Genomic DNA, 17,954 nt, shown 5'->3' with positions numbered 1-17,954 from the left:
TGGAAAAGACTTAAGAGGTCAGGTAATGTTGTTAGACCTTAGATATATAACCTCTATGAAAAATTAAAAACAAAAACTCAAACTTAGGCTATGTTCTGTTCCTGTATATTAGTCATTTGATACACCTTGAGTCTCTTGACTCCCTGTCTAGTAAGTCTTCCAATTCCTTGATCATACTTAGGTTAGAGAGAAACATTGGTATTTTGAAGTTTGAGAAATTTAGTTTTGGAACTAGAGTTTTCTTGACATTTTCAAGCACTGTTACAGGTACATCTGAAGAATACCGAAATAGAAAATACCAAACTGGTGTCAGAGGTCCAGACTTTGAAGAATTTAGATGGGAACAAAGAAAGCATGATTACTCATTTCAAAGAAGAGATTGGCAGGCTGCAGTTCTGTTTGGCTGAAAAGGAAAATCTGCAAAGGGCTTTCTTGCTTACAACCTCAAGTAAGGTAAGTACTTTTGCAATATGTATTTGAAGATTGTAAAACCTATGTCTATTAAATATAGTGGTTTTTAATCTGTCCTCAACCTTTTCTCTTGAAAAATTTCAAATTTAGAGGGATTATGACATTACATCTTAAGTATGTTAGCATGTCTTCCTTGTCAACAAGTACATTATTCCGTATAACCACCAAAACCATTAACATATTTAAGAAATACAACATTCATAAGATAATATTCATTCCTGTATATAGTTTTAGTATATTCAAATTGTCCCAAATGTTTCTATATAACCTTTAAAATTTCTTGACCCAGGGGTAAAGATCACACATTAATTTGATTATTGTGTTCTTGGTTTGCTCTAATCTAGAACAGAGACCCTATCCTTGTTATTTTTTAATGACATTGATAATTTTGAAGAATTCAGGCTTGTGTGAGAAAATGGTCTGTAATCTGTATTTATATATCATTTCTTTATGATTAGATTCAGGTCAAACTTTTTTTTTTTTTGTCAAGAAAAGGCATAAATGATTTTTATAAATTCTGCTGAAGTGTTATCAAAAGTCACATAATGTCAATTCTGTTCTTGACATTAGGTTTAATAATTTGTTTAAAGTTATGTCTGCCTGAATCTATTATATTGGTGCTTTTTCCTTCTTTATGATTATTGAGTAATATGTAGGACAATACTTGGAGATGATACGAACATCCTTGTCCCCAGTAGCCTTTCACCTAATGGTTTTTATTCCTTGATGATTTTCACCTGCATCAGTTACTATTACATTAATGATTACAAAATGGTGATTTAAAAAAAATTACTATTTTACATTTATTAGTAGGTGTTCTTTTATAGTGAGGTTCTCTGTTGCCCTCTCCCTTCTTTTCATATCACTGTGGACTTAGGGATTCTTTTTTGTTCAGTGTATCATACATCATCATTATTCTTTTTCATACCCAGATTGTCTCATATTTAGCCAGGGAGCTGTTCTAGACTTTTTTTTTTTTAAGATTTTATTTTGGAACGTGAGCAGGGGGAAGGACAGAGGAAGAGGGTGGAATATTGTGAAATTAATAGTATTTTGGTATTTTCATATTGGATCCTGTTGCTACTAGGGGCCTTTGCTTCTTTGCATTTTCGTTGGACAAACATTTAAAGTCTTTGTATAGTTCTCTCCAATTCAGATTCAGTACTTTATGATTCTTCCTTCTCTTCCTCCATTCCATATTTATCTCTTCTCTCTGTGAGAGCCCTTGTTTCCAACATATCATTATATTTATTCAAGTAGTCTACCCTGTTACACACACCAATAGTTTCAGAAGTGTTGAACCACTCCCAACTATGTCTTCTAAATAAAATTCTTTCAAGCCTTTTTCTTAGATTTTATTTCAGTAAGGATGTACAGAGTACTGTGTTCAACAGTTATTTGAATTAACTTTTTAACATTTATGGACAGTGAATATTTATACAGCTTAACTTTTATTTGCAATAATTCTAAGATTAGATTTTACTCTCTGAACCTTTTGATTGAATTTTGTTTTGAATATATTAAATAGTTGCATCATTCAAAAGTAAAAACAATTATAAAAAAATTTACTCTGATGTCTGTCTTCCCTAAAAAGCCCTTATACCCATATTTAAAAACATTTTTGGGACGCCTGGGTGGCTCAGTGGTTGAGTGTCTACCTTTGGCTCAGGTCGTGATCCTGGAGTCCCGGGATCGAGTCCCACGTTGGGCTCCCTATATGGAGCCTGCTTCTCCTTCTGCCTGTGTCTCTGCCTCTCTCCCTCTGTGTGTCTCTCATGAAAAAATAAATAAAAATCTTTAAAAAACATTTTCATTAGTTTCCAGTTTATCCTCCTGTTTAGTTTTGTAAAAATTTTTAGAAGATTTATTTACTTGGGAGAGAATGAGCAAGGGGAGGGGCAGAGGAAGAGGGAGAAGCAGACTCCCCGCTGAGCAGGGAGGCTGATATTGTGCTCCAGCCCAGGATCCTGATGTGGGGCTTTATCCCAGGACCCTGGGATCATGACCTGATCCTTAGGCAGACGCTTAATGACTGAGCCATGCAGGTACCCCCCTCCTGTTTCTTTCTGCAAAAATAAGCATGTGTATGTGCACAAACTTTTGTCTATTGCCTTCTCTCTTAAAAAAAAATTGCCATGATATACTTTTTGCACCTTTTTAAAATAGAATAATATAAACTGAAAAAAATTACTCCATATCTGTTCAGGGAGATATCTTCGAATTTTTTTAAATGGCTTCGCAATACTAGATTGGGCAGGTTTACCCTGATATATTTCTTTTATGAATGAGTATTATTTCATTTTCAGTAGTTTGCTATTAAATATACTCAGGTGTAACTAATATAACACCTAAAACGTCAGTTCTGCATGACATTTAGAATTTATGATTAACACCCAAGTTACTTTTCAGGATATTTAATATAGCACATTGGAAGTACAGAGGTGAAAAGTGTATTTAATTCATTAAAATGCTAAAATTTTCTCTAACATCTCTTTCCTATGAAAACAAGACCTCGGTAAGGAAAACAACAGGTTTAAAAATACCTGAGAAAATAGACTCTTGTGAAACTTTTTTTAAAAAAAATTCTATGCCCAATGTAGGGCTTTGAACCCATGACCCTGAGATCAAGAGTCAAGTGAATCAGCCAGGAGCCCCATTAATTGTTACAACTTAAAGTTTTTTTTGTAAAGCAGTACAAGGTCATGGTTATATCATAATTCAAATAAATCTGTAAAATATAAAGGATATAAAGTAAAAATAACCCTTATCCCTTCCCAGATAGGTCTTAGAGAATTTTAAATTTTTCTAGAAATCTATGAATGTACATATAGAATTTACATTTTTATATAAACTAAGAATATATATAATGTTCTAAAACCTTTTAAGAAAATTTTATAGAGGGACACCTGGGTGGGTGGCTCAGTGGTTGAGTGTCTGCCTTCAGCCCTGGGGCATGATCCTGGAGTCCTGGATTGACTCCTGAATCCGGCTCCCTGCATGGAGTCTGCTTCTCCCTCTGCCTGTGTCTCTGCTTCTCTCTGTGTGTCTTGCGTGAATAGATAACGAAAATGTTTTTTTAAAAAAAAAAGGCATAAAAATTTTTTTATAGAGTATCTGGACATCTTACAGTATGAGTACCCATATAGGTCTTCTGCAGTTGCTATAACAGCTGCATAGAATCCCTTGTTTTATTTAATAGCTGTGTTGTAGTATGTGATTGTTTTTTGTTGTGTACAATCTTTAGCTTTTATAAGCATGCTGAGGTAAACCTCCTCCTACAGATATGTAGGCTCACATACATACCAGAATAATTTCATAGTTATTTTCAAATTGCTTTAAAAAAATACCCCATTGTATATATATACTCCAGTTTGTAATGGCAGCACAGACTTTCATTGTGTGAAGGATATATTGTAGAATTTATAGTAAATTCTCCTATTACTTATTTTCAATTTTTAATAATTTTTCATTATTTTAGTAATGATACTGAATCCCTGTGAAGCTAAACTTATGTACATACTTTTTATTTTCTTGAAACTCATGAAAATAAAACTGCTAGATCAGAAGTTAAGTGCTTTTTATTGTTGTTGTTGTTATGTGCTTTTTAACGGTGTTGTGAATGTTGTAAAAATCTGATGAGAAACTATACTACTTACAGATACATAGCCCACCGGTTTATAAATGTGCTAATTTCCCTAATGTCATCAAAATATTGGAGTATTCCTGTTTTTGAATCTTTGTCAGTTGAAAGAAAATGGTATTTGTTTTAACTTCTTTGTTGAGGAGTTTTTTTTTTTTAATCTGCATAATGGCCTTTTCTTTTAAAAAAAATTTCATGGTCATTCCATGAAATGAATTTTTTTGGGGGGAGGGGGGAGAGTTTTTTTCTTGTTGACTAGAAAATATGTTTATATCAGTATTATTGTGTCTTTTTCTGAATATATTCCAAACAATTTCGAGTTTTTTGTTGTTTCTTTTTTTCCTTTTGACATATAGAAGCTAGTGATATTTACATAGATCTATTAATGTAATATCTGTAAAGATTTTCTCTACCTAACAGTACATAATCATTTATTTTCTTCTAAGGAGCTATTTATTTATTCATTTATTTAAATAGACTTTGTGCCCAGCATGGGGCTTGAGCTTATAACCCTGAGACCAAGAGTCACATGCTCCACAGTTAAGCCAGCCTGGTGCTTCAGGAGCTAAGAATTCATTCATTCATTCATTCATTTGATTTTTTTTTTTTTTTTTTTTTTTTTTTTTTTTTAAATTTTTATTTATTTATGATAGTCACAGAGAGAGAGAGAGGCAGAGACACAGGCAGAGGGAGAAGCAGGCTCCATGCACCGGGAGCCCGACGTGGGATTCGATCCCGGGTCTCCAGGATCGCGCCCCGGGCCAAAGGCAGGCGCCAAACCGCTGCGCCACCCAGGGATCCCCATTCATTTGATTTTTAAAAAGATTTTATGTATTTGTTCATGAGAGACACACACACACACACACACACACACACACACACACAGAGGCAGAGACACAGGCAGAAGGAGAAGCAGGCTCCATGCAAGGAGCCTGATGTGGGACTCGATCCCAGGGCTCCAGGGTCACACCCTGGGCCAAAGGCAGGCGCTCAACCACTGAGCCACCTAGGTGTTCCAGGAGCTAAGAATTTAAAAACGAAGAATGAGTTGCACTTTTCTTGAGTTTGTAACTTTTAGTACAGAGATAAAAATAGGAAAGTTAAAGTGGATTTGTTGGGCTTATAATATTAAAGGAAATAATTTTATCATGGCAATTTTCACTTTTCTTCCCTTTTTCTTACCAGCAATTTTAACTTTTTTAAAAGATACTTTTTAGAGGAACATAGGTGGCTCAGTCGGTTAAGCATCTGTGTTCAGCCCAGGTCACAATCATAGGGTCCTAGAATCGAGCCCCACATCATGTTCCCTGCTCAGGAGGAAGTCTTATTTCTCCTCCTTCCTTTCTGACCTTAACCCTGCATGTGCACACTCTCTCTCTCTAATAAGATCCTAAAAAAATAAAGATACTTTTAGGTTAAGCAGTGTTAATTTTTACTTTCCTAGTGCTTCATCTTTGCTATTTGCATATCAATACTTTGTTTTTAGAATTAAGTTCTAAATCTGTTCTGTGTTTTCATAATGAATGATATGTAATAGTATATTAATGTTACATTGGAAATGTTTTAAGTTAGTTAATAGATTTATTTTAACCATAATTTTTGGAATGACAAGTTTTTGAAATTATTCTTGTTGGTAATTATTTAAAAAATGAGGGTCAGTATTTCCAGTCATTAAAGGTTCTTGGAGACAGGAGCTTTTTCTTTCTTTTTCTTTCCTTTTCTTTTCTCTCTTTCCTCTTTCTCTCTTTTCTTTTTCTTTCTTTCTTTCTTTCTTTCTTTCTTTCTTTCTTTCTTTCTTTCTTTCTTTCTTTTTCTTTTTCTTTTTCTTTTTCTTTCTCTTTCTTTCTCTTTCTTTCTTTCTTTCTTTCTTTCTTTCTTTCTTTCTTTCTTTCTTTCTTTCTTTCTCTTTCTTTCTTCTTTCTTTTCTTTCTTTCTTCTTTCCCTTCCTTTCCCCTCCCCTCCCCTCCCCTCCCCTCCCCTCCCCTCCCCTCCCCTCCCCTCCCCTCTCCTCCCTTCCTATTTATTCATATGAGAGAGAGAGACGCAGAGAGATAGGCAGAGGGAGAAGCAGGCTCCATGCAGGAACCCCGATGTGGGACTCGATCCCGGGACTTTGGGATCATGTCCTGAGCCAAAAGGCAGACACTCAACCGCTGAGCCACCCCAGGCGTCCCTGGGGACAGGAGCTTTCATTTGAATTCCCATTTAAGCTAGGGCTTTTAAGTACTGGGCACGTTGCTTGACTTCTGAACTTCAGTTTACATGTATTTAAAGTAATAGAGATACTGAGTGCATTGGGTTGTTACATGGACTCTAACAGAGTCATATCTTAAGTTTTTTATAGATTTATGTACTTTCATCTAAGGAATAAAAAATAGTTAATTTGAAGTTTTAGATCTTTTGAAATATGAATAAAAATTGTTTCTCCTGTTTTTATTTTAATAGCTTTATTACAAATATATTTATCTGCTTTTCTTCAGGAAGATACCTTTTTTTTGAAAGAGCAACTTCGTAAAGCAGAGGAACAGGTCCAGGCAACTCGGCAAGAAGTTGTCTTTCTGGCAAAAGAACTTAGTGATGCTGTAAATGTGCGAGATAAAACAATGGCAGATCTGCATACTGCACGCTTGGAAAATGAGAAAGTAAAAAAGCAGTTAGCTGATGCACTGGCAGAACTTAAACTGAATGCTGTGAAAAAAGACCAGGTAAAGTGGTTAATTTTGAATTTTCATTTTGATCAAAAACTCACTACAAGCTTACAGAAGAGAACAAGTATATCAAAATAAGGTCAGATTCCTTATCACAGAAATTTAAATTTCCATTCATTTCATTTAGTCATTGTAACTCCTTGGGTTGAAATTTATGTAAGCTTTAAGAAAAACTTATGCAGGCAAATGCCTAATGGTTAGTAAGCTGCTCTATTATTTTTTTTTTTTTAAGCTGCTCTATTATTGTTTTATTGTTAAACTTTCTGATGTCAGTTGTATATTGCTTTATTTGGAATTTCTTATTTATTAGCTTCATAAAGTGGTATTATGGTTATTTAACAGGGTAATACTTACTCCTCAGGAGGTGGATTGTTCTTCTCTAGTTTTTTAATGAACCTTGATCCTAAGAATATAAAGCTGAATTTATTAGGAGCTAATTGTGGCTCTGTTGCCAAAACTCCAAAACAAATAAAAATTAAAAGCCAGAAAGAAGAAAGTGAAAATGAAGTTGGAATTTACTATTACATTATGAGATCGGAGATTTTTAACCTTTTTTTTTTTTTGAGAGGAAGTGTATGTGTATTTTTGTCATAGGAAAAGACTGATACACTGGAACACGAACTGAGAAGAGAAGTTGAAGATTTGAAACTTCGTCTTCAGATGGCAGCAGATCATTATAAAGAAAAATTCAAGGAATGCCAGAGGCTCCAGAAACAAATAAACAAACTTTCAGACCAATCAGTAAGGACAATTGAACACATATCTAATATTTTTCTTTACAAATCAAATTTATATTCTAAAGCTTTGATTTATTTAAGTAATCTCTGCATCCCACATGGGGCTCGAATTCATGACCCTGAGATCGAGTCATATACTCTTCCAACTGAGCCAGCCAAGTGCCCCCAGATTTATAATATTCTAAATATCAACCTTTTTAATATTATTTATCTCTGCTGATTTGAAGTTAGTGGTCTGCTTTGAAGTCATTGGTCTAATATTGTAGTGATTCATACCTTTTTTAATCTAGAATTCTTATTTGCTGGAAAACCAGCAGAGGAAAACAGGGCAGCAGCAGGAAAAAAAGATAGGAAGGAGGGTCCTCTTTTCTTGACCATTTCCCTCTAAATCCCCCCTTTTTAAAAAATGTATTAGAGCACAAATTGGGGAAAGAGGCAGAGGGAAAAGAAGAGGGAAAAATCAGACTCCTGCTGAGCAGGGAGCCTGATGAGCTCGATTCCAGGACTCTACGATCATGATATGAGCTGAAGGCAAAACAGTTAGCCAACTGAGCCACTTGGGCTGCCTGGTACAGATTTTTTCATAGAAATGCATGTGTTAAGCTAGGAAGGCTTTTGTGAAAAAATATCTTAAGTATGACCCACATGTATGTCTTTTGGTTTGGGGCCTGTAAGTATATTATGATTTTGCAGTAGATGACTTAGGAGTTTTCTGTGTCTTGTTTTGGTGGTATTTTGATGGTTTGTCAATGAAAACCAAAGTAAAATTTTTCTCTTTTATAATACTTCGGTCACTTAGTAGAGAATGATATATGTTGTTACCTTTAGTCTTTGTTGGCCTTTAAAATGCAGTAGCAGCTTTGTCAACTTCTCAGAATTTCTTTATATGGCAGTTACTGAAGGAAGGACATAAAACTCCTATAATAATTTATTGTTAACATTTTGAATAGGCCAATAGCAACAGTGTCTTAAAGAAAATTGGGAATCAGCAAAAAGTGAATGATGCCTCAATAAACACAGACCCAGCTACTATTGCCTCTACTATAGATGTAAAGCCAGCACCTTCAGCAGGTAAAAATTGTTTAGACCTTTTGCATACTGTCCTGCCTTGACAATATTGATACTTACTTTATACTTCCTTGTTCCAGGTATATGAATTTAAGGGAGCTTCTAAAAATTCTTACAAGTGAGAGAATTAAGGCAAAAATAAAGTAGGGGCCTAAAAGTAAGAAAGTCATGCATGTGAAATATACAAAATATGTGAACCTAGTATTTATCTTCATGAGAGAATTCATAAGTATTAAATGAGCTGTAGTTTATAAGCTTAAATGCTGATAGCCCTTAGGCTATAGGACAAAAAGCCAGTGTTGAATTTTTAATTACTATTCCACTAAATCTATGGAATTTTGAAGCGTTTATGGGAGCTTTAATTGTATAATTCTGTTGGGGGAAAAATAAATCCCCTGTTCTGTTCATGGTTTTCTTCTTTTGTGTGTGTCTGACTTCTTGAGATCATTAGGGTACTTTCTGGTTAGTGTACCTGTTGGTAGATCAGTTAAATTTTTATTAGTTTATTAATTTATAGAACAGATTAGAAAGATCTAGTGAATATATGAAATGAAAATATGAATTAACTCTAGGTTTTCACTTGGCCTAATTTTTTTCACCTTATGTGAAGAGATTTGACAATTATGAAAATCGGCACTAGAGTATATAAAAATACATTTCCTTGTGTAGTGTTTGGAGTAGTTGCTGTTGTAGACTTTTTAAATGTATTATAAATTTCCCATGTTACTAAATATTTAATTAGGTTCAGCCACTGTTGAACAGGATCCTGACTTCCATTTCTGTACATCCTCTCTCGTATCTAGAGTGGTGTTGTGTAAATTATTTACTTAATAAGACATGAAGAATAGTAATGAAGGACTAGAAAAATGACTTAGGTGTTTTATCAGAGTATGGCTTTCTATTTATCCTGTTTAGTTATATGAAGAGAACAAGTGTGCCATTTAAAAACTATTTTTAGTTAGTTAAAAAAAATAGTCCTTTTCATTATTGAATGTGAGCTTGTTTCTGGACAAACTAACATTTAAATTCTCATGTTGAATTTATCTTATTTTTATTGAGTGTATGAATAGATGTTTTCAGATATTTCTCTCCTTTAGTATTTCATTTATTTCACAGTATACTGACCTTTGTTATTCTGAGCAAGAAGATAATTTAAGGGGCAAAGTAATTTTTAATAATACTGTTTCTGCCTTGTAATAGCTGAGACAGATTCTGACATTGTAACAAAGGGACAAGTCTGTGAAATGACCAAAGAAATTGCTGACAAAACAGAAAAATACAATAAATGTAGACAACTCTTGCAGGTAAGCTAGCTGTTTTGTAAGTGAAAGATGGATTAGGTAAAGTGTCTTAGCTTATCTTTGTTTTTGGATTTTTTTTAAATTCTGGGGTTTCTTTTTCATACCCATTTACTGACATTTAGTTTCATTTTTGAGGTGATGAAAAGGGGTTCTATGCACCTGTTCATGTAGGCCTGTATGTAAACTCATGCTCTTAAAATTTTCTATCAACTCTAATGTCCTTTCTCAATAATGGGCAAGTGATTAATTGAAGTTGATTATTTTTGTCTTTCTTCTTGCTATTGAACATCATAAAAAGGAAGTATTCTTTTTACATTTACTGTAAGAGTAGCAAAGGATTTTACCACATCTTTAACCAAATTTACAAAGTGGAAAAAGAGACTGTTAACCAGATGAACTATTGCCTTTATGGTGTTACTTATTTTGACTGTTGTAAACGGAATTCTTCATACATTTCAGTTTTACAGCTGTCTTGGTAGGATTCACTCGTAGAGTATTTAAAGAACGAGGGGTTGGTGGGGCACCTGGTGGCTCTGTTGGTTAAGCACCCGCCTTTGGCTCAGGTTGTGATCCCAAGGTTCTGGGATTGAGCCCCACGTCCTACTTCTTGGTCATCCAGGGACCTGCTTCTCCCTCTCCCTCTCCCTGCTGCTCCCCCCGCTTATGCTTGCGCGTTCTCTCTCTCTCTCTCAAATAAATAAAATCTTAAAAAAAAAAAAAAGGACAGAAGGAAAATGCTTCTCATTTATACCTGATTTGGAGAAGGGAAGCAAAAGTGTTTTGTGTTTGTATGTGTGAGTTTTGTTAATTTTTTGGTTTATGTTTCTCCGTGTGTGTAGAGAGGGCAAGGATATTTAGAACTATAGAATGATGAGGTTCATACATTAGTTCATGTTAGTGTAGTAATTAACATTTTGTCACTGTCTTCTAAATAATGTTTAAACTTTTTTTTTTTTTTAAAGATTTTATGTATTTATTCATGAGAGACACAGAGAGGCAGAGACATAGGCAGAGGAAGAAGCAGGCTTCTAAAAGGGAGCCCAATGCGGGACTCGATCCCAGACTCTAGGATCACACCCTGAACTGAAGCCAGATGCTCAACTGCTGAGCCGCCCAGGTGTCCTGAATTTGTAAACTCTTTTAAAAAGATTTTATTTGAGAGAAAGAGAAAGAGCGCGCACACACCCATGAGCAGGGGATGGGCAGAGGGAGAAGCTGGCCCTGGGCTCAGTCCCAGGACCCTGAGATCATGACCTGAGTTGAAAGCACCTGCTTAATGGACTGAACCACCCAAGTGCCCGAAATTTTTTAAACTTTAAGCTGAACATTTTTGCTGCTTCAGAGGATCCTCCTTCTGTAGAAGGATTGATTAGAACGGTTTTATTACCCTTGGGTTCCAAATAGTTGTTTATAAGGGACTAAGCTTTTTTCATCAGGTCTGGGACAATTCTGGATGAATTTTTTAAAATGTCCTTAATATAGTATTATTGAAAGGAAGATAGAATGTTCCTAAGCTAAATGCCCCCTGCGTTGAAATCTAATAAACGGCTTACATTGAAAGTCTTCATTTTGATCAGTTTGCCATTTATATAGTTGTGAAACTATTACAATGTCAAGATAACATTTCCATTACCTGCCAAAGTTTTTATGTACCCATTTGCAACTCATTCCTCCCTCTGTCCCCATCCCCAGGAAACTATTGGCTTGCCCTCTGCCGCTACAGATTAGCGTGCCTTTTGTACAGGTTTTATAAGTGTAATCATATGGTTTATACTTTTTTTCTATCCTTTTTCAGAATAATTAGAGATTTATCCATGTTGCTTTTATTGGTAGCTCATTCCTTTTTATTAGAGTTCAGATCTTTTGCTATTTTAAAAATTATCTTATTATTGAGTTGTAAGTGTTCTTTATTCTAGATGCATGTCTTTTGTCTGATACATGTGTGAATATTTTCCCCCAGTCTGTGACTTGCCCTTTCCTTAATGGTGGTTTTTAGGAAAAAAATTTCAAGTTTGATTAAATACAGATTTATTAGTTTGCTCTTTTTTAAAAAAAGATTTATTTGAGAGAGAGTGTGGGGGGGTAGAGGGAGGGGAGGAAGAGAGAAACTTTTAAAAATATTTTATTTATTTATTCATGAGAGAGACAAAGGAGAGAGAGGCAGAGACACAGCCAGAGGGAGAAGCAGGCTCCATGCAGGGAGCCTGATGTGGGACTTGATCCTGGGTCTCCAGGATCGTGTCCTGGACCGAAAGCAGGTGCTAAACTTCTTAGCCACCCAGGGATCCCAAAAGAGAGAATCTTAAGTAGGTTCCATTCTATGCTTTTTATGTCCTAAGAAATATTTACCTAATCCAACTTGTAAAGATGTTCTCATATCTTCTATAAGGTTTATACTCTTAGGTTTTACATTTAGGTCTCTTTTCATTTTAAGCTTATTTTTGTGTGTGATGTGAAAGGTATATATATAGGAATGAATATTAAGTTAATCTAGCATTATTTGTTAAAGACTTTTTCTTGAGTTGCTTGAAGCATAGTTTTAAACTTTTACCTTGAATATAAGGCATTCAAGGGACGCCTGGGTGGCTTGGCATGATTCCGGGGTCCTGGGATCGAGTCCCACATCGGGCTCCCTGCATGGAGCCTGCTTCTGCCTCTGCCTTTGTCTCTGCCTTTCTGTGTCTTTCGTGAATAAGTAAACAAAATCTTAAAAAAGAAAAGGAATGTAAGGCATTCAAAATGAAGTTGTCCATTGTATCCTTTTGTTATTATTTGTAACTCCTTCCTTTTAACATTCTGAGTTGTAGAGAAGAAGCAATGTATGAGAAGTCAACCTAGAGATTATCTTGTTCAGGACATCCCAATGACTGGAAGCAATGTCATTATAATCATATTTTTTATTATCTCCCTTTGCAAAAGTAACATATGCTTATTGTGAAATCTTTTGGCATTATGGAAATAAAGAATAAAGATGGTAAAAGTTACCTTCATGATCCTGATTCCAAAAGATAAAAGCTATTCATATTTTGTTTATATTTCCCTACACAGCACTGTATAGAGATCATATAAAAGTGTGTTAACTTTTAAAAATAGGAGTACTATTCTGGTTTTTTTTTTTTTTGCAGCTTGCTATTTTCAATTAATGTAATTTGACATTTTTCCGTGGTACTTTGTAGATCTAATTTGTTCTTTTAAATATATTTTACTCCATTGTATGGGTTTAAAATGATTTGTCCTATCTTCCACTGACCAACATTTGGGTTGGGTTTTCTGTTTTTTTGTTTTGACATTTGGTTATTTTAATATTTATACTGTTATAATTGTTACAATGAGACATTCAGCACGTATCTAAATATGTTTATAGAGATTGGCTCTTTCTGGATTTAAAATCTTTTGGTAATCATGCTAATTTCATTTAGGATGAGAAAACAAAGTGCAATAAGTATGCTGATGAACTTGCAAAAATGGAACTGAAATGGAAAGAACAGGTGAAGATTGCTGAAAATGTAAAACTAGCACTAGCTGAAGTAGAAGACAATTACAAAGTAAGTTTGGTATTTGTATAACTTGAGACATAGTGTAGCTGGTACTTTTGCAAGTATTTTAGCTATAATTTTTATCAATCTAATGTGCAATTTTAATGTAAGAAATTGGGATAGTATATATTAAACAAAAAGGTACAGCTATGTTATAGTTGAATATAACTATGAACTGAGAAAATAAATACTCCTTTGCATTGCCATTGTGGCTTTAGTTCTGTGCACTCAATTAACTCATTAAAATAATATTTTTAGGGGCACCTGGGTGGCCCAGTGGTTTGAGCATCTGCTTTTGGCTCAGGTCGTGATCCCAGGGTCCTGGGATCAAGTCCCTCATCAGGCTCCCTGCATGTAACCTGCTTCTCCCTCTGCCTATGTCTCTGCCTCTCTCTGTGTCTCTCATGAATAAATAAGTAAAATCTTTAAGAAAAATTCTATTTTTAAATCATTCTTAGTTTTTAAGATGAAAAATGATCATTTCATTTTCCTATTCACTTAGAAACAAACATGAATGTGAGTGTAAAATTATTTTAGGGCCTTCACATTTTTGTGGGAGCATAATAATATATGATCAGAAATTTAAAAATTTGTGTATCAGTTATTAAGTGAATCACCAAAATGTGTTACCTGTGATCCTGAAAAATACTGCAAAGTGATACAATTTTAATTAACAAATGTTTTTCGTCAGTGTAATATTAGGCAACAAATAAGCCCAAATGGTAAATGATATTTTTAAGAATGTTAGAGAAAAAGATCAACAGGCTGTTTAATTATAAATGGGAAGATATTTTCACTTTAAAGAATAATCTTACATATTTTGGAATATATACGTACACATGATTTGCATATGTGTGTGTGAGTGAAGACCAAAAAGCTCTAAATTATTTAACTTTGCTGTATTATAGCTAATTATACTTATAATCTAATTTTTAAATGTAGTATTTTTAAAGACAACAAGAATTTAGGTGCCTCCCCCCGGGGGTGGGGTGGAGAAGGTGGCACATTATAGTAATTTTACTGGTGGTTCTTTTTTATCTTCATCTGTTGTCAGAATGAAAATTTCATACTCATGAGATTATTATTTATGAGATCCCTGTGGATTTTTTTTTTTTAATTTTATTTATTTATGATAGTCACACACACAGAGAGAGAGAGAGAGAGAGAGGCAGAGACACAGGCAGAGGGAGAAGCAGGCTCCATGCACCGGGAGCCTGACGTGGGACTCGATCCTGGGTCTCCAGGATCGCGCCCTGGGCCAAAGGCAGGCGCCAAACCGCTGCGCCACCCAGGGATCCCTGGATTTTGTTTTCAAAGGCTGGCAACTTATTATTTATAAAGTGTGAATACTGAATTTATATGAACTTTTGTCTTTGCATATTGACCAGAAAAAAATAGTTTAGTAAAATTAAAGGCTACTACATATAGAGAGAGCATGAAAGAGCATTATGTTAGCTGTCATGGTGGTGATCATACAAGTAAGGGCGACTGCTATTTATGCATAAGGAGTCTATAGTAGGGATTGCTACAAGTATAATGATGATAATCATAACTCCTTGACATTCATGACCCAGGCAATCATCTATCAAACCTGTGGGAAGCTGACTAGTTTAGTTCATTTGGTTCATAATAGTGAGCATCTGAGTTAACATAGATTATGTATCTGGTAAAGGTGCTTAGCTTTTTTTTTTGTTTTGTTTTGTTTTTTTTTTTGTTTAGTGTCCTTTCCCGTATTTTCTACTATTTAGACACAGTTACTCACTAGACAAGACAAAGTAGGAGGAAGTTCTACATGAATAATAAGTCTAATGAAGTATCTTAGGGCTGTTTCCAGTGGAATATTTAGGAGTTAAACATGGAGAAACCCGACCTTTGAAAGACCAAACTGGAGGGAGGAGAAGCAGAGCTGGGAAAAGAAAGAAGCAGCATTCTAAACAGGAAAAACATTTATACAGGTTTGGAAGTGAAAAGTAGAGAGCGTAGCCTGGAAATTTTGAGCAATCTTGAGTAATAGGACTTTAATGTCTATGATGGAGTAGATTCGACTTGAAAGAGATTGAAGCCATGTTTCGGAAGGCCTAAAATGGAATTTGAGTGCTATTTGCTATTAAAAATTTCCTAGAAGTAGGGCAGCCCCAGTGGCGCAGTGGTTTAGCACCGCCTGCAGCCCAGAGTGTGATCCTGGAGACCCGGGATCGAGTCCCAAGTCGGGCTCCCTGCATGGAGCCTGCTTCTTCCTCTGCCTGTGTCTCTGCCTCCTCTCTCTCTCTCTCTCTTTCTCTCTCTCTCTCTCATGAATAAATAAATAAAATCTTAAAAAAAATTTTTTTTTCTAGAAGTAAAGGGACCTAACTATAGTAGGTCTTTTTGAAAACAATTTGGTAACCCTGAGCGGACTTACAGGTGGGGAGGGTTTTGAGGATAAGAAAATCTGAAGTATTTTCAGAATTACTTGGTAAAGACTACCCTCTTGGGTACCTTCCCTGATCACTTATTACTGAATAGGACATGAGTCTATCAAGTAAAGCTCTGAAAGGGATCCTTAGGGAAAAATTATTGAAAAATAGGTTTATTTGTGTTTGTATCTATAATGTGATTGTTAAGTGAATGAATGACTTAAGAAATTGAAAATGTTGAGTGGAAGAAGAGGAGAAAATATTGTAACATAGCTTTCTAGCTTCAGTCACAGTGGCTCTGATACTGATAATATTCTTTAACAAAATTATTAAAGTAGCTTTGGGACCTTTTGCCCTTAGAACGCAGAAAGAAATGAAAAGATGCCACCGATAGATTGAAAAGACGGGTTTGAAACTTGGGAAAGAAAGATGTATGCCATGTGAATTAATATTAGTGCTTTATTCCCATGAGGATCATAGTTGTGAAGGCATAGGAAAAAGGGAGTTTTCAGGGGGAATAGAGAAGCCAAAGAAAAAACTTTGGAGAACACTCATATTTCTAATTGTGAAGAAGTGGACACAAAAAAGAGCAAGAGAAGATGACACCGTGGGCGAAATTTTACATAAACTATGGGAGAAGTTGTACGAGTAAGGGAAGTTGGTCAGGAATAACAAGTAATTCAGAGATGTCCAAAGACATACACCAAGGAAAATACGCGGGTATGGTAATAGGTTTTATTTTGATAGAGTATTATAGACTAGCTCTTGGCACATAAGGAGAGAGTAGATAATGAAAAAGATTAATGATGATTTTCTTTTTTCCAGCTTCAATTGGCAGAGAAAGACAAAGAAATAAATGGTCTGACTTCACGTTTGGAAAACCTGTCCAGGGAAAAGGTATTGAACAGTGTACTTAAAAAATCTTGCCGGGGTGCCTAGGTGGCTCGGTCAGTTAAGTGTCTAACTCTTAGTTTTGGCTCATAGTCTCAGGGTCATGCGATTGAGCTCTCTTTGGGCCTTTGCTCTCAGCATGGAGTCTGCTTGAGATTCTTGTTTCTTCTTTTGTGCTCTCGAATGCACTCACTCTCAAAAAAAATAAAAAAATCTTTAAAAAAATCTTCATATGATAGTGAATGATACCACAGCCTTATGAAGACCCATCTTACAGTCATGTGAGGGTGGCTTTGAAAAAAAGTTAAAGACTGAAACAGAGTAGAGAATATTTTTGTTAGCTTGTATTTAACTAATAGCAAATGTTTTAGAGAATGTTTTTAGTGAAAAATTTTTATTTTAAAAACTTTTAATTTTAGAGATGATGCAACAGAGTTGGGGAGGGTAGGGGAGAGAGAGAGAGAGAGAGAATATCTTAAGTAGGTTCCACGCCCAGCACAGAGCCCAATGCAGGGCTTGATCTCAGTGTCATGAAATCATGATCTGAGCCAAAATCAAGTGGAACACTTAATGGACAGAGCCATCCAGCCATCCTTAAATAATAATTTTAAATATTTTACTTCATAATATGAGAAAAATGCTTAAGTGTTGAAATTTAACTTGGTCTTTGTTACGTATTTTATATGTAACAATAAGCATTTTTAAATTTTAAATTTAGGAAGAGTAAAAAATTTAAAAATTATATATGCTATTGTCTTTATCTGGTTTTCTTTTGTGATAGGAAACATTTTCAAGTTGTTTAATGATTTATAGTGTCCCCTGACATTGAAACTGAGCATACATCTATAATGTAAAACATGCTGTAGTACATTTCTCAGAGTGTGGTGTAAGGTCTTTTAGGAGGTCCGCATCCCCTTTCCAGAGGTCTACAAAATAAACTATTTTCACAATACTATATTTTAAAATTTATTCCCCATTGTGTTTATATATAAATATAGTAATATATAAATATATATTATATAAATATGAATGAATATGTATATTCTCCTCCCCTCACTGTGTTACAGTTACATGCTGGTGTGTAAGTATTGGTGAGTTAGTTTTGAATCAAGGCAGTTGAACCAAAGTACATTAGTGTAGTTATCATCTTCATCTTAACTGTTGCATTCACAGTTTAAAAAAAAAAAAGAAAAAGCCGATTTCACT

The 17,954-nt window shown here is 34.9% G+C and overlaps 1 protein-coding gene across 8 annotated transcripts in view; it reads left to right on the top strand.

Moving 5' to 3' along the window:
* Positions 1 to 17,954, top strand: part of TAX1BP1 (Tax1 binding protein 1) — a 94,309-nt gene that overhangs the window by 43,958 nt on the left and 32,397 nt on the right. For all 8 annotated transcript variants that reach the window (XR_012010769.1, XM_072783659.1, XM_072783658.1 and 5 more), the window contains exons 8-14: positions 268 to 453; positions 6,592 to 6,816; positions 7,414 to 7,560; positions 8,507 to 8,627; positions 9,825 to 9,928; positions 13,345 to 13,470; positions 16,683 to 16,754. Coding sequence is in view for 7 of the 8 variants with exons in the window: in XM_072783659.1 (XP_072639760.1) it covers positions 268 to 453; positions 6,592 to 6,816; positions 7,414 to 7,560; positions 8,507 to 8,627; positions 9,825 to 9,928; positions 13,345 to 13,470; positions 16,683 to 16,754 (981 nt within the window). In the remaining variant the exon portion in view is untranslated. The remainder of the gene's footprint in view (positions 1 to 267; positions 454 to 6,591; positions 6,817 to 7,413; positions 7,561 to 8,506; positions 8,628 to 9,824; positions 9,929 to 13,344; positions 13,471 to 16,682; positions 16,755 to 17,954) is intronic.

Source organism: Canis lupus, chromosome 18 (genome assembly GCF_048164855.1).
Source record: "Canis lupus baileyi chromosome 18, mCanLup2.hap1, whole genome shotgun sequence".
NCBI lineage: Eukaryota > Metazoa > Chordata > Mammalia > Carnivora > Canidae > Canis > Canis lupus.
The sequence above is the reverse complement of the archived record's forward strand: the minus strand, read 5'-3'. Positions and strand labels throughout refer to the sequence as shown.